This window comes from Oppia nitens, unplaced genomic scaffold (assembly GCF_028296485.1).
Source record: "Oppia nitens isolate AA-2021 unplaced genomic scaffold, nextdenovo-longstitch-racon4-pilon3 scaffold9_pilon_pilon_pilon, whole genome shotgun sequence".
Classification (NCBI taxonomy): domain Eukaryota; kingdom Metazoa; phylum Arthropoda; class Arachnida; order Sarcoptiformes; family Oppiidae; genus Oppia; species Oppia nitens.
In genome coordinates, this window is record NW_026533253.1 from 1,982,079 (window position 1) to 1,994,954 (window position 12,876).

The 12,876-nt window shown below is 33.9% G+C and overlaps 2 protein-coding genes across 3 annotated transcripts; one reads left to right on the plus strand and one right to left on the minus strand.

Annotated features, from left to right (window-relative positions):
- Positions 1-30: 30 nt before the first annotated feature.
- On the minus strand, positions 31-9,841 carry LOC128964844 (probable ubiquitin carboxyl-terminal hydrolase FAF-X). 2 transcript variants are annotated; one of them, XM_054311493.1, is made up of 16 exons: positions 9,448-9,841; positions 8,701-9,376; positions 8,520-8,632; positions 5,976-8,237; positions 5,804-5,912; positions 5,601-5,741; positions 5,131-5,537; positions 4,550-5,059; positions 4,227-4,488; positions 3,649-4,143; positions 3,318-3,589; positions 3,077-3,250; positions 2,016-3,008; positions 1,722-1,948; positions 977-1,636; positions 31-912 (listed from the first exon to the last, which is right to left on the minus strand). In XM_054311493.1, the coding sequence occupies exons 2-16, from the start codon at positions 9,367-9,369 to the stop codon at positions 107-109; spliced, it is 8,100 nt and encodes a 2,699-aa protein (XP_054167468.1). In that variant the 5' UTR covers positions 9,370-9,376; positions 9,448-9,841; the 3' UTR covers positions 31-106. The 2 variants fall into 2 exon arrangements, with proteins under 2 accessions (XP_054167468.1, XP_054167467.1); XM_054311492.1 differs by having other exon boundaries at positions 8,701-9,382.
- Positions 9,842-10,470: 629 nt separating this feature from the next.
- On the plus strand, positions 10,471-12,597 carry LOC128964515 (DNA topoisomerase 3-alpha-like). The gene has a single exon (XM_054311127.1). The coding sequence runs from the start codon at positions 10,569-10,571 to the stop codon at positions 12,528-12,530; it is 1,962 nt and encodes a 653-aa protein (XP_054167102.1). The 5' UTR covers positions 10,471-10,568; the 3' UTR covers positions 12,531-12,597.
- Positions 12,598-12,876: the final 279 nt, after the last annotated feature.

Genomic DNA, 12,876 nt, shown 5'->3' on the forward strand with positions numbered 1-12,876 from the left:
TAAATTAAATTTAATGCAATTTTAAACATGCGTTAAAATTTTTAAAAAACAAAAGTGTTTTCAATCACTTATAACAATCTTTTGATTGAATGTTTAATTTTAAACCTCAACTTTCATTAAAAACATTTTTGTTTTGTTGACTATTTTTATCTTCAGTTTGTGACTCTCTATCAAAACTAGTCGACTGTTGAGACATATGACTGACTGTTTGGTTCTTCATCTGTGGTGATGAAGTCATTGGTTTGATCTTCGTTGGAGAGTTATGTTGAGGGTTACTATTAATCCATGGATACACCCGATTCTGAACATCAACATCACTGGTAGTTGGACTCGAAGGACCAGCAGTTGGGTGAGTGTTGCCAACTGTAGGTCCGGAAGAACTTTGATTCCACCATTTGTTTGTTGTTTCGTCATTACATTCATATAACTTATATTTATTAGTGTCTTCATTAACTCTCTGTCTGAAAGATCTGGGACGCAATGGATCCTCACTAACTGTTTCTGAAGGAGGACTATCTGTTTCCTGAGATATTTCATGTTCTTCAAGATCTTCTTGTGGTTCTTCAGGAGGACATAATTCATGAGCTCTACTAAGAGTAAGTCGAGCGCTATGAGATCTTTCGAGATAATAGCCATTACTGGTTTCATTTGACTGTGCAGGTGGTGACCAATTGTTGTAACCGTATTGATTGTTGGCCGCATACGGTCTCTTATCGAGTTCATCACTGAGCCAAACAACAGCGCTCATCCATTTCCTTTTCAAGTCAATGTGTTCGTGCAATAATTGGTGCGCTAATGGACAGGAACTGAATAAAGTAACCAAACATTTGATACATTGATACGCTCTCTTCTGGTAATGGCTTTTATTTCGATTAATTGTGTCAAAAAGTGCTTCTCTTTCTTCAGTTGTACCTAAAAAAAGACAAATTTATAATGAGATGCAAATACATGACAAACATTTCAGTATATTATTTACCTCCTCTGAGAGCATTAAGTAACCGATGCGTTTGCCACGAGTCATCCAAAAGTAACATTTCCAACAACAGATCCAAATGTGGTCTTAATTCGTAAGCATACGAATAGGCAATTTGCCACAAGAGTTCACTCAATACCATTGATGAGAAGTGAGGATTTTCCCAACAGCAAAACTTTAACAATTTGATTGTGTCGTCAGCACTATTAGCTTCTTCGATGATCTTTTTGGTGTAATTGGATTTATTAAAAACTAAATCAGCCACTTGTGGTGGAATAGGCATCAAATAATCATCTATATCTTCGGCCATAAAGGGATTCGGATAGACTTTATTTCCAGACATCGACGATATTGTTTTAGATGAGACATCACAGCACCTAATTAGAAGACTGACCACATTATAGAGTTTTCCTAAGTCTGCGTATTGATATTTGATGGGAGGTCCCGGTCCCTCATCCAGTGCCACTAATATGAACAATTCGGGAACGCATTGTTTCAACAATTGTAATTTTTCCGCCTTTCCAATGGAAGCGTACATCGAAAATAAACTAAAATATTGACCTAAATTTCGACTATAATCCGAAACTTCTTTTCGAAGTAAATCTAATGTTAATCTAATTAAACAATTTGATAGATTGATAGGTGAGGTTTCGTTTTGATGGGCTGTCAATAAACAAAACAAAAATATATTATGAATTATTTTAACCGATACTATAGTACTAATACAATCACAACAACTATGACTTACAGGACTGTTGAATATCGACTTGAGATCCGTCCATAAGTGTAAAGTGCGCTAAATATATGATTATTTTACTGAAGGCCACTCTGACGTCAGCGGACGGACATTCCAATAGGTATTCACTGAATCTGTTTTGATGGGCTAACAGTACTTTCGTTATGAACCACATCCGGATTGATTCGCTTACTTTCAAATGTAATGTCAATATCTCGTACCAATCAAGAGCTGGTCCACTATAGAGTAGATAATCATTAGACACTTTTAAACTGAAACTGACAATTAAAATAATAATTAACAAACCGAAGGGACTTTTTAGTCCTAAGACATGTCGAAAACAGGAACTTTGAGGCCAGTTGTGTGCTTATTGTGGCCAACTCTTCCTGCCATTTATTAGACTCTTTAGTATAATTACCGATCCAACCGTTAGCACTGATCAACTTTTTCATGAACTGATAGTATTCATAACTAAACTGGTTCTTCATGTGCATGAATTTGATGTTTTGTCTTTGAACACTGCGTTCAATGGCTACCGGCATCTTAAATAGCTTCTTATCGTTTGCCTTTGAGTCCATTAATACTAATTCATTAAGACGTTTAGCGAGTGCTGTCTCTTCGGTATCATTTCGTCGATAGAAAAGTATGTATGCGTTCCACCATCTCTTTTGTCGTCTACAGGACATCCGCTTAAGCATATGATCAAACACTTCGCCCATATAATCGCCACCAAAACATTGAGCTCTCATTTCTTCGTCTTCATCGAGTTTGCATTCGGAAACATCTCCGTCGTCAAACTTAAACCAATTCTTAGATCCGTTATTACTCTTATAAAGAATATAAGAATAATAATGACCACCACTTGCTTGACCCGAGTGGACAACAATTCCGCATAAGTCGTATTTAGTACATTGTTTATCTTTATCTGACAACGATTGATCTTCTTCATAGACATTAAGATCGTCGTCAATCATTTGTCCATCAACTTTGGCCAATCCTCTCACAGTATACGGTTCCATATCAAGAAAGCGTGGAAACTCAAAGTAATCATTGAATTTAATGGCGCACTCCCTCTCCCAGTCGTAATCAAATCGTTTCAATTGAATTGCTAAAACTGATGGCAACTTTTTAATGCACAACCGTTTCATTGTATCAACTTTTCTGTTGCATTTTTCGCAGTGGTAAGCATTAGCTCCTTCTAAAAGATCACCCTTGACATACTGTTCCAATGAATCCAATAAATTACTGTGATTTCTAATGTCAATGTTTAATGTTGTGAATGACTCTTCACGAGAATATCTATAAAATAGATTATAAAATATAAATTCAATGTACGATAATATAAAAACTGTATAAATCATGAATACCTGTGAGGACAGTCTTTACAAATCTTTTGATCGGCAAAAGTACCGCCCAATACATTAGACATAATTGGTAAGTGACCCAATGATTTAAGTGCTTCATCTAAACTATCGACTAAACTATTAAAAAACTCGAGAGCGTCGTGTTGTTCCCGAAGATTAACCGGTTCGCCCCATAATCTAATATTTTGATAAAATTTTTTTTAAAAATTTAATAAAAATATCACAAACTAATTATAAAACTTACTTAAAATGTCTCCAAAATCCTTTGGGAACATAATATTGACATTTACTTAAAATCAAGTGACCAAAGATGGCTTGAATTTGTTTGAGAACACCTAAGTTATAATCTTTACGCGAATCGTCTTTATTTGATTCTTCAATTCTGTTTTGATCTATACTTAATAGACTTAAGTGTATGGAATCGTTTCTGTCATCACCAGAAAAATCTTCATTAGGATCAGTGGCCGCACCTTCTATTGCAAGAATGCCGTCTCGAACTTCTTGAATCATATATAACTACAAATAATATATAATTATAAAGTAATGTTTTAAATAATTTTTTTAAAGACAAAAACCTGTTGCAAAACAGAATTCATATAACAAGTGGCGCCGGCGTTCTTGAGACCGACAAAGCCTCGGGGAGATCGGGGACCTATTGGCGGCAAATATTCCCAATCAACGAGTGTTTCATTAGTTGAATAAAACATTTCAATAAGTGTAGTGGCAGTCAATTGCAAGTTATAAGCACATCCAGTGGAAAGAGCAACCAAACAATCATAAGCAGCGGCCAATGTTGACGGAGACGTACAAATGGGATTCACTTCTTCAATATGCGTTCGATTTGTGTTCTTCTGTTGATTTGTTTGAAATATAGCTCTTGAAGCGGGAAATATGTATTCATCGATTAAAATATTGATCAATCCGTGTCCCTCCTGTCCCCAAATTCCTTTCATATCACAGCCGACATCATATTTTTGCTCAAAATCTAATAATGATATAATCTCTTTGGTTATGCCTAAGTGTCCTTCTAATTGAATCTCTTCAATCAGACCATCGACGACCAAATTTTTCTATAAATCAAATATTATATATTAATTAAGTTATAATTAAATATTAATCTTAAAATAAAAACACTGAAAAAATTATGACTAACCCTAACATTCCTCAATTGTTCCATTTCGTAGTTAAGAAGTTCAGAGACGTTTGGTAATAAACATTTTGTTTGAGACGCGTAATTCAATAAACGACAAAATAATTGAAAAAATTCTTGAGAAGATTCATAGTGCGATTCTTTAGAAACAGTTGATCCCAAATGGATGAACAATAGCTGAACAAATCTAACTAAAAAATCCTGTTCTGTCGCACATTTAGTTGCTATCAGAGCTAACTGTTCCAATGCTGTCGAACGAATACATCTGAATGAAAAATACAATTAATTAATTGTAATATTATAATAAAAAATAAATATTAAATTACTTTTTGTTGCAAATTAATAATAAATCGATAACAAATGTCTGCCATATTTGCTCTTTCATAAAAACGACTAATACTTCAGGAGATAACATAAACATCACAGTCAACACTTCGATGGCTTCTTTGCACACTTGATCCACTTCTGCAGGACTTTCGTCATTAGGTTCAACAATAATTTGATGCAACTGTTCGGTTGATGCGTTCAGCGACGACTCGCGACCTGTAGCTGCAGACCAGGACAACAACATTACAGATGTAATGGTGGCCTTATCTGGTCTATAGTTCAATATATTATTATAAATTTGGTTATTATCACAAACTCTTAAATTTTGAGCGATTCGTTGGGAAACACTTCGTGTCATACACTCTGAGAAAACATTTGGAATACTTTGAATGGCGTCCTGTAATGTAATCACATTATGTGATGAGTGACCAGTCATTGGACTCAATACACAGTTTGCAATTGTCGTAAGCGTTAGTTTACTTATCTTTAGCACAATTAAAAATGCACACCTATTGTCAAACAAACAAAAATATTAAAAATCTTTTTTTAGATCTACAGGTAATAGCAATATATAACTTACATTTTGCTAAAATCGTCAGCATTTGAGAGAAAATTATTTTTTGTAAGTAATTCAAGTATTTTAAGACCGCAACCACTTTTCATAAAATTCATTTGAAACTCTTGAGCGCCGTCTGAGAGAGGATTCGATGCCGGAATCAATAGTGAATAAATAATTCCCATATTATAGATAACACGAGTGGGAGAAGTATTGAAAAATTCTGAATCAAATTTAAGACTTTGTTCCTCATATGAAACGTCGGATCCAGACATACATAGTTGCTTAATGTGTTCAATAGTTTGAATGTCGGCCGACATTATTTTGAGGACAGATAATGCACTTTCTCTTAATGATGGGTTGTTTAATGACATCCCTATGTCGGCCAATTGGAACAAGAATTGAGTGTATTGTGACTGACGAGACATTATCTGACAGATGGTTAAAAACATTAGATATTATAAGAAATTTAAATTAAATTAAACAAAATATACCACTCCAGGTAAACAAGCCTCGGCTTCGGGATTAGCGCACGAATATGGATTAGTCCATCCGGTGCCGGTTGAACTGTCTGACGATGAATCGGGAGAACAGGCCATATTTGAATTTACTTGAAATAGCTTTCCGTTTAAAACCTAAATATTTTCATTAATTTACAAATATTGATAAATTAAAATATAAAATGCAATAATAATACCATTTTATCTTTAAATGGCAGTTGTGAGACAAGTTTCTTATCAATTGGATCTAACAAATCTCCATTCATGTAAAGATCTACTTTCATGTTTGAATTATTCACTTTAATTCTGTTAAATATATTAAATATATTAATTTGTTGTATATATGAATTAAATTATCAAATTTTATACTTATTTAATATTTGTTGCCTAATTGAATGTAATGTATCGTTAGTATGGGTCCATATCTCGATGTCATCGACATGTCGGCCATGATTTGGGAATCGTATGGTTAACATTAGATGCTTTCCCCTAAATGAACGACTCATTGGCAAAATAGTGCGCTCTTCGCCAAAATCATTATCACATTGATTAATATATTCGTAAAGAGCTTCTAAAACTCGTGTCATTTTAACCATTTCTTGTTTAACTCTGGCTTCAGATGTGATATCTTTTTCAATTATTGAAATCGTGTCATAACTGGCACGTAATCTATCAAAACAAGTGTTGATAAAGTCTTCGTGTAGTTCCACCTGAGAAGCCATGAGTTTAGGTCCGAGATTAGTATACGTCTCTTTGAGCAATTCTATAGCCTTTCGGGCCACGTCTTCACTACAACACAATATAACTCTCCATAAATAGTCGATTCCAATGAGTTCATTGTCTTCCATCTGAAAGCACCGTCTTTTTGCTATAAGTTTTCCTTCTTTAACATTAACTGCTTTAAAAAATCTATCGAAACACTCGATTCCACTTTCGGTAACTAATGACGGATCTAATTGTAAAATATTGTTTTCAAAAAAATTTCGATTTATATCTGGATCAAGATCTGGTTCATCGCTCATCAATAGGGAAAACCATCGAAAGCAAGCCTCCCTATCATCGAGATAAACGGCATTCTCAGCTAAACACTTCCAGATCTGTTTTGCTTGAGGTGAACACAACCATAACTGTCCGTCTTTTAAAAGAAATCGCAAAAAGTTAAGTCTTTCGAGAACTTCTTGAACGTGAGAAAATCGACTGCCGGGGTAAACATAATTGGGATCAATATGTTTGCCCTCTTTAAACAACATCCGAACTCTATTCATATATGAAGATAAGTTTTCAGAGACCAGTATTACCAGTGAGTGTTGATTCTGAAGACGTGATATAATCTCATGTCTATAGACTAAATGTGTGACTCTTTGATGATGTGAAGGATTGCCAGATATTGTTGGACCCGACACCACAAAGTTAGGCGGGGCTTCGTTATATAGGGAACAGACTTCACGTATTTGTTTGAGTGCCGGCAGAACCCAAACACCTCCGTTTGGTTTTGTCAGTTCTTCAACACATTTATCGAGCCATTCAGTCTTTTGCGTATCTCTATCCTGAGAGCAGCTGTAGTCTAGGATCTTGACGTGAGCTCCCAGCGCTTGATCCATAATATCGTTGGGCACATCATCAGAATGAGCCAAATTCCATAACAAATTGAGCACTTTGTTGGCCATTAGTCCGTCCTTATCGTCTTCAGCCAATCTTCTAATTAGTTCTAAAAGTTTTTCTCTTTGTTTTTTGGTAGCTTTAGTCCAACTTTGCTGAAAGCATTCAAAGAGATGGTCTAACTGTTCGGGTGAGAAATCCCAGGCCAGTTTGGCCAACAAGTCGTGCACATTCTTTACAATGGCCTCATGTTTTCCGCTCTGTGCCGACCAAATGTCATCTAAATCTTCGAGAGTTAACGCTTTCTCTTTGAGCACAAATCGTATAATTTTCTCTAATTTCTCCACATATTGTGGCTGATGTAATGAATCTCTTAAAACTATTTGCAATACTTTGTTTTCCTTTAGCCATTCGGCCATCTTTTCTGCCGTTAACCACTCTTCCTCTTCAACACCTGACATACAAGTAGTGCTTTGATGGCGATGTGAATAATATGAAACACTAGTAATAACTTTATTGACTTCGTTTAGAGCATTCATTTTGCCGTTAAATGACGAGATTTGAAGTAATCGTAAAATAGTTTTTAATCTAAAAATTTCTAAATTCTTAATCATTTCTTCATCGTTTGTCACTCGAGAGGCCAAACATTTCAAAGACTTAACAATTCCTGAAAGCGCGTCGTTTTTTGTCTCATTCTTTGCTTCTTTTTTGAGTTCATCGTCGGTAAGATTATCCAAAAATTGAGGCACTATTTTAATAATCGGTAGAAAATAAGTTTCAATAGTTTGTGTCGTTAGTAACTCGTATGACAATCCAAATGGCTTTAGAAGAGCGGCTATTAGGGGAACCGTAAGCGTCGGACCACTTTGGAAGCGCTCCAACAATATCTTAAAACCACCTAATTTTCCAAATTTATTGATAAGATCTATGAGCCATCCTTTTGGTGTTCGCAAGTCTTGAGATTTGGCAAATACTTCTTCATCAGGAGATCGAGTTATTGTCTCAGTTCGAGTGCTCGTAAATGAATGAAATCTATTTAGGATTAATATAAATAAAGATTTAAATGAAAAATACTAATTTAGATAAAGTTTATAGATTTTTATAGTAAACTTTACTTTATTATAGTTAACTTAAAAATTTTCTAAATAATATTATGCAGTAATTTTTAAAATAAAATGAATATTTTAATTAGTATGCAATGTTAAACTATTATTTTCAAGTTAACTATACTTATTACCGGTAATTAATAAAATTTAATTTGTTATTAAAAGCTTATTTGATTTATAGACTTTTTTTTGGTAGTAAACAACTTACTTATTGGAGGGACAAAAAACCATTGCCAACAAATCCAATAATGGGAACCAGTCTTGATTGAGCTTAAGAACTATTAACTCAATAAGTCGCTCGCAGTTATTTAAAATACATCTCTAATAAACAAATGATAAACAATATCATTAATAATATTATTAACAATTACCGGTATATTAATTCATACGTGTATTTCAAATTTCCATCCATTAACTGCTTCGTCGGTCAATATTTTAGTGAACGAAATGGTTAGTCCTTCTCTTATAAACCTTTGACACGGTTCTGATCTAATGTCATAACCTTTTCTGCATAATTTGATAGTTGTTTCCAAAAGTATTTCGAGTTCACCTTTTGGAAGGACAGGTATGACCCAACGGGGCTTATTAATCATATCATCCAATTTGTTGAGCTCCTCAACGGGAAACTCTGGCTCCTCATCGTCAGCTAACTCTTGTTTGGCTTCACTGTCATCACCATCAGTGCTCATTTCAATAATATCATCGGATATATTAAGCGATTCGTTGCTTTTATGATGACTAGTACTGGAAAAGTGCAAAACCTCTTCATTTCCATCACTCACTTGATTGTTGTCCGCTAATGTCTTAACGGATTTGTTGTAATTAATCTTTCGATTCGTTTTATTAGTGTTAATATTGGCCGGACTTTTGTCAGACACGTGCGACGGCGTACCCGTACTCGAGGCCTGTGCTAAACTCTCATCGCATTCAATGTCCATCGGCTGCGGCGGTGTCTGTGTCTGGTCTGCTGATTGTTGTTGCGGCGCCACATTGGGATGCGTTTGCGGCGATTGCTGTGACTGTTGACCACTATTACCGGTACTCATCACAACTGTCATCTCTTAACTGAACCTCCATTAGTGACAACAAAATCATACCATTAGATGACAATAACAATAAAAAATGGTTTTGTTTACCTTTTTCGGTGATCACTAGATATGATATCGGCTTTCAATTAAATGACAATAATTTCATTATACGTTTGGCTAATGTTTTTCAATCAACCAATAAATCAACAAATATTTGCAAACAATTTTCAATTACTAATTGAATTGATATAAAAATAATTTGTTTCAACAGATATTGTCATCAAATTTAAATAAATGACAAACAAATTGTTGTTGACATCAATGGTCGACAAAACAAAAATAGATTTCAATTAAAATCATACAAATTATATGATATTAAAAATGATTGCAATGTTGTTGTTGTTGTTGTTGTGATTAGTGTTGTTGTTGTTGTAGTTTTACAATTGAAATCAATTCAATGTTTTTATTTGACTTTTTTTCAATACATTATTAGTTATATATTTATAGTTATTATTACTGTATATAAAGTCTATTGAATACTACATCTTATGCTTTAATCAATGTATCGCTGATTTGCTGTCAAACACACACTAATACAAGCAGTTATGTCTATATTGAGTGTCACTTTCACTGATACTAACATTGGATGACAATTATGTCCAAACAAATCAAATACATACCGATTAACTAATTTTTATAATTTACTAATTACTTATAATTACTACTTATAATAATTAATTGTTAATTTAAATTCAATTAATTTTATAATAAAAATTAATTGAATTTTATTTATAAAAGCAAAGCTCTATAATTAAAATATTTTCATTTATAATATTAATCGATAGAGTTGTTTACCATAAAATACTTTGTATTAATATTACAGCAATTAATTGGAAAACACTATTTTACAGACAACTTATATAATTAAACAATTGTTTAACAATTAAATAATGTTTTTATATAATAAAATTGATATAAAAATATCGATAATTTAAATATTTTTGTAATTATTATATAAATTAAAAGCATTAAAACAAGTGATTTATTATGACATTAGAAAGTATTTATGTGAAGACCTCTACACTGTATTCTATGTCTAATATATTAATAATAGATTTGAAGCGCTTTTTTGAATTATAAACAAAACAATAAAATCTATGAATTGAATGAATATTGCGGTCAATGAGTGAAGTAATTGATTGTCAATTGATTTGTTGTTTAACTCTATTATGACTTATATTTGTAAACAATTTCTAACAAATTATAATCAAAAGTGTTTACCATTAGTGAGGAGACAGTCATCGGCGTCGTTGTGGTCATTGTTATTAAATTGTCGTAATTTGAGTTCACATGCGATCACCGATTCTTCGACATCAATGGTTCGGGTGTTGAGTGTGGCCGAGAAGAATGACGTGGCCAAGAATGTGGCCAACATTCTCGGCAGAGGAGCCGTACGGACTCGGGAAGGATTGAGTAAATTCAATAAAGTTTATGAGATAACCGTTGGCCACAACACACTCGGCAATTGCAATATGAGTTTGACTTCTGTTTGCGGACATCTTTTCAATTATGATTTCGGAACTCAACACAAGAAATGGTGGTCTTGTGAACCAAAAGATTTGTTTTGGGCACCAATTGAACAGACGTGCGGAGACAACAACCAGAGGATTAAACAAACGCTTATTAGAGAAGCCAAGAGATGTGATGTACTCATCATATGGACTGATTGTGACCGCGAAGGAGAAAACATTGGTTTCGAAGTAATAACTGTTTGCCGATCGGCTAATCCAAGATTAAACATATTTAGAGCCCATTTCTCGGAGATTACAGTTGAGGCCATCAATCGTGCCTTTAATAATCTGATTCGACCAAACAAGAAGTTAGCCGATGCTGTCGACGTTCGCCAGAAACTCGATCTTCGATTGGGCGCCGCTTTTACCAGATTTTTGACTCTTGAATTGCAGAAACTTAGACCTGAATTAAGGGATACAAAACACGTTGTGAGTTACGGCTCGTGTCAGTTCCCGACACTCGGTTTTGTTGTCGACCGACATAAACAACGAGAAAACTTTGTTCCGCAAAAGTTTTGGTCGTTAGAAGTTAACTACAAGAAGAATGGTTTTAATGCAAAGTTTCACTGGAAAAGGGTTCGACTATTTTGTGAACTGAGTTGTTTGGCCATAATGTCGAAAGTGATGGACAATTTTGAAGCCATTGTTACTAACATTCAAACCAAGCGACGCACTAAATGGCGACCTCAACCCTTGGATACCGTAACGTTTGAGAGGTCTGTTTCGTCTAAACTCAAGATTAATGCTAAGAAAGCGATGGCAATCGCGGAAAAGCTTTACACCAATGGATTTATTAGTTATCCGAGAACTGAGACAAACAAATTTCCTCCGGAACTGAATTTAGTGAATTACACACAACTCCAGATTGACAGTCCTATTTGGGGTCAGTTCGCACAAAGAATTCTTAATAATGGTCCGAATCCACGCAATGGTAATAAGTCGGATAATGCTCATCCACCCATACATCCAACCAAATATGCACCCAATTTGACCGGTGATGACAAACGTGTTTATGAACTAATTGTACGCCATTTTCTTGCCTGTCTTGACAAAGATGCCGTTGGCTTTGAAACAACAATTGATATTTGTGTTAATGAAGAGATATTTTCATTAAGTGGTTTAAGAATTGAAGAGAAAAACTATTTAGAAATTTATATTTACGACAAATGGAGTGACAAAGAGATCCCACAATTTAGTCAAAACGAACGCTTTATTCCCGATTCAATTGAAGTGACCGACGGACAGACGACAGCACCTGAACTACTAACTGAATCACAATTGATAGCATTGATGGAAAAGCATGGCATCGGTACCGATGCCACACATGCCGAACATATCGAGAAAGTTAAGGAACGGAAATATATCACTGAAACACCCGATAGACGCCTTAAACCTGAAGGATTAGGAATCGGATTAGTTGATGGATATGACGAAATTGGTTATCAAATGTCAAAACCACATCTGAGATCGGCTCTTGAGAAGGATCTACAGGCCATTTGTGATGGACTCAAAAATCCCGAAATTGTTCTCAACAATCAAATCATTGAATATGAAAAAGTATTTAAGGAATCACTTAAACATAAAAACAGATTATTTGATGCCGTTGTCAGAAAATTATGACATTTTTGTTAGTAATATATGAGTTATTGATTATCAATTTTAACTAAAGTTGTTTTTATATTTATTTCAATACTGAATATCGGTATTTAATTTTATAAATTGAAAGGTTGTTTTTTTTGTTACAATTGACATTGTGTTTTATGATCACTACGCAAATGTAAATATATATATAAATTTATTTAAGATGAAATTTTAAATTATTATTATTTATTGCTTTTATTAACAACAAAAATAAGTTGTTTAAAACTTTTTTAGTTTAACTTATCCAATGAATTATGAGTAATACCGGTACATGAATTCATTTGAGACATTTTATTTTAAAAGTATAGCGCATTGTATAAATTTT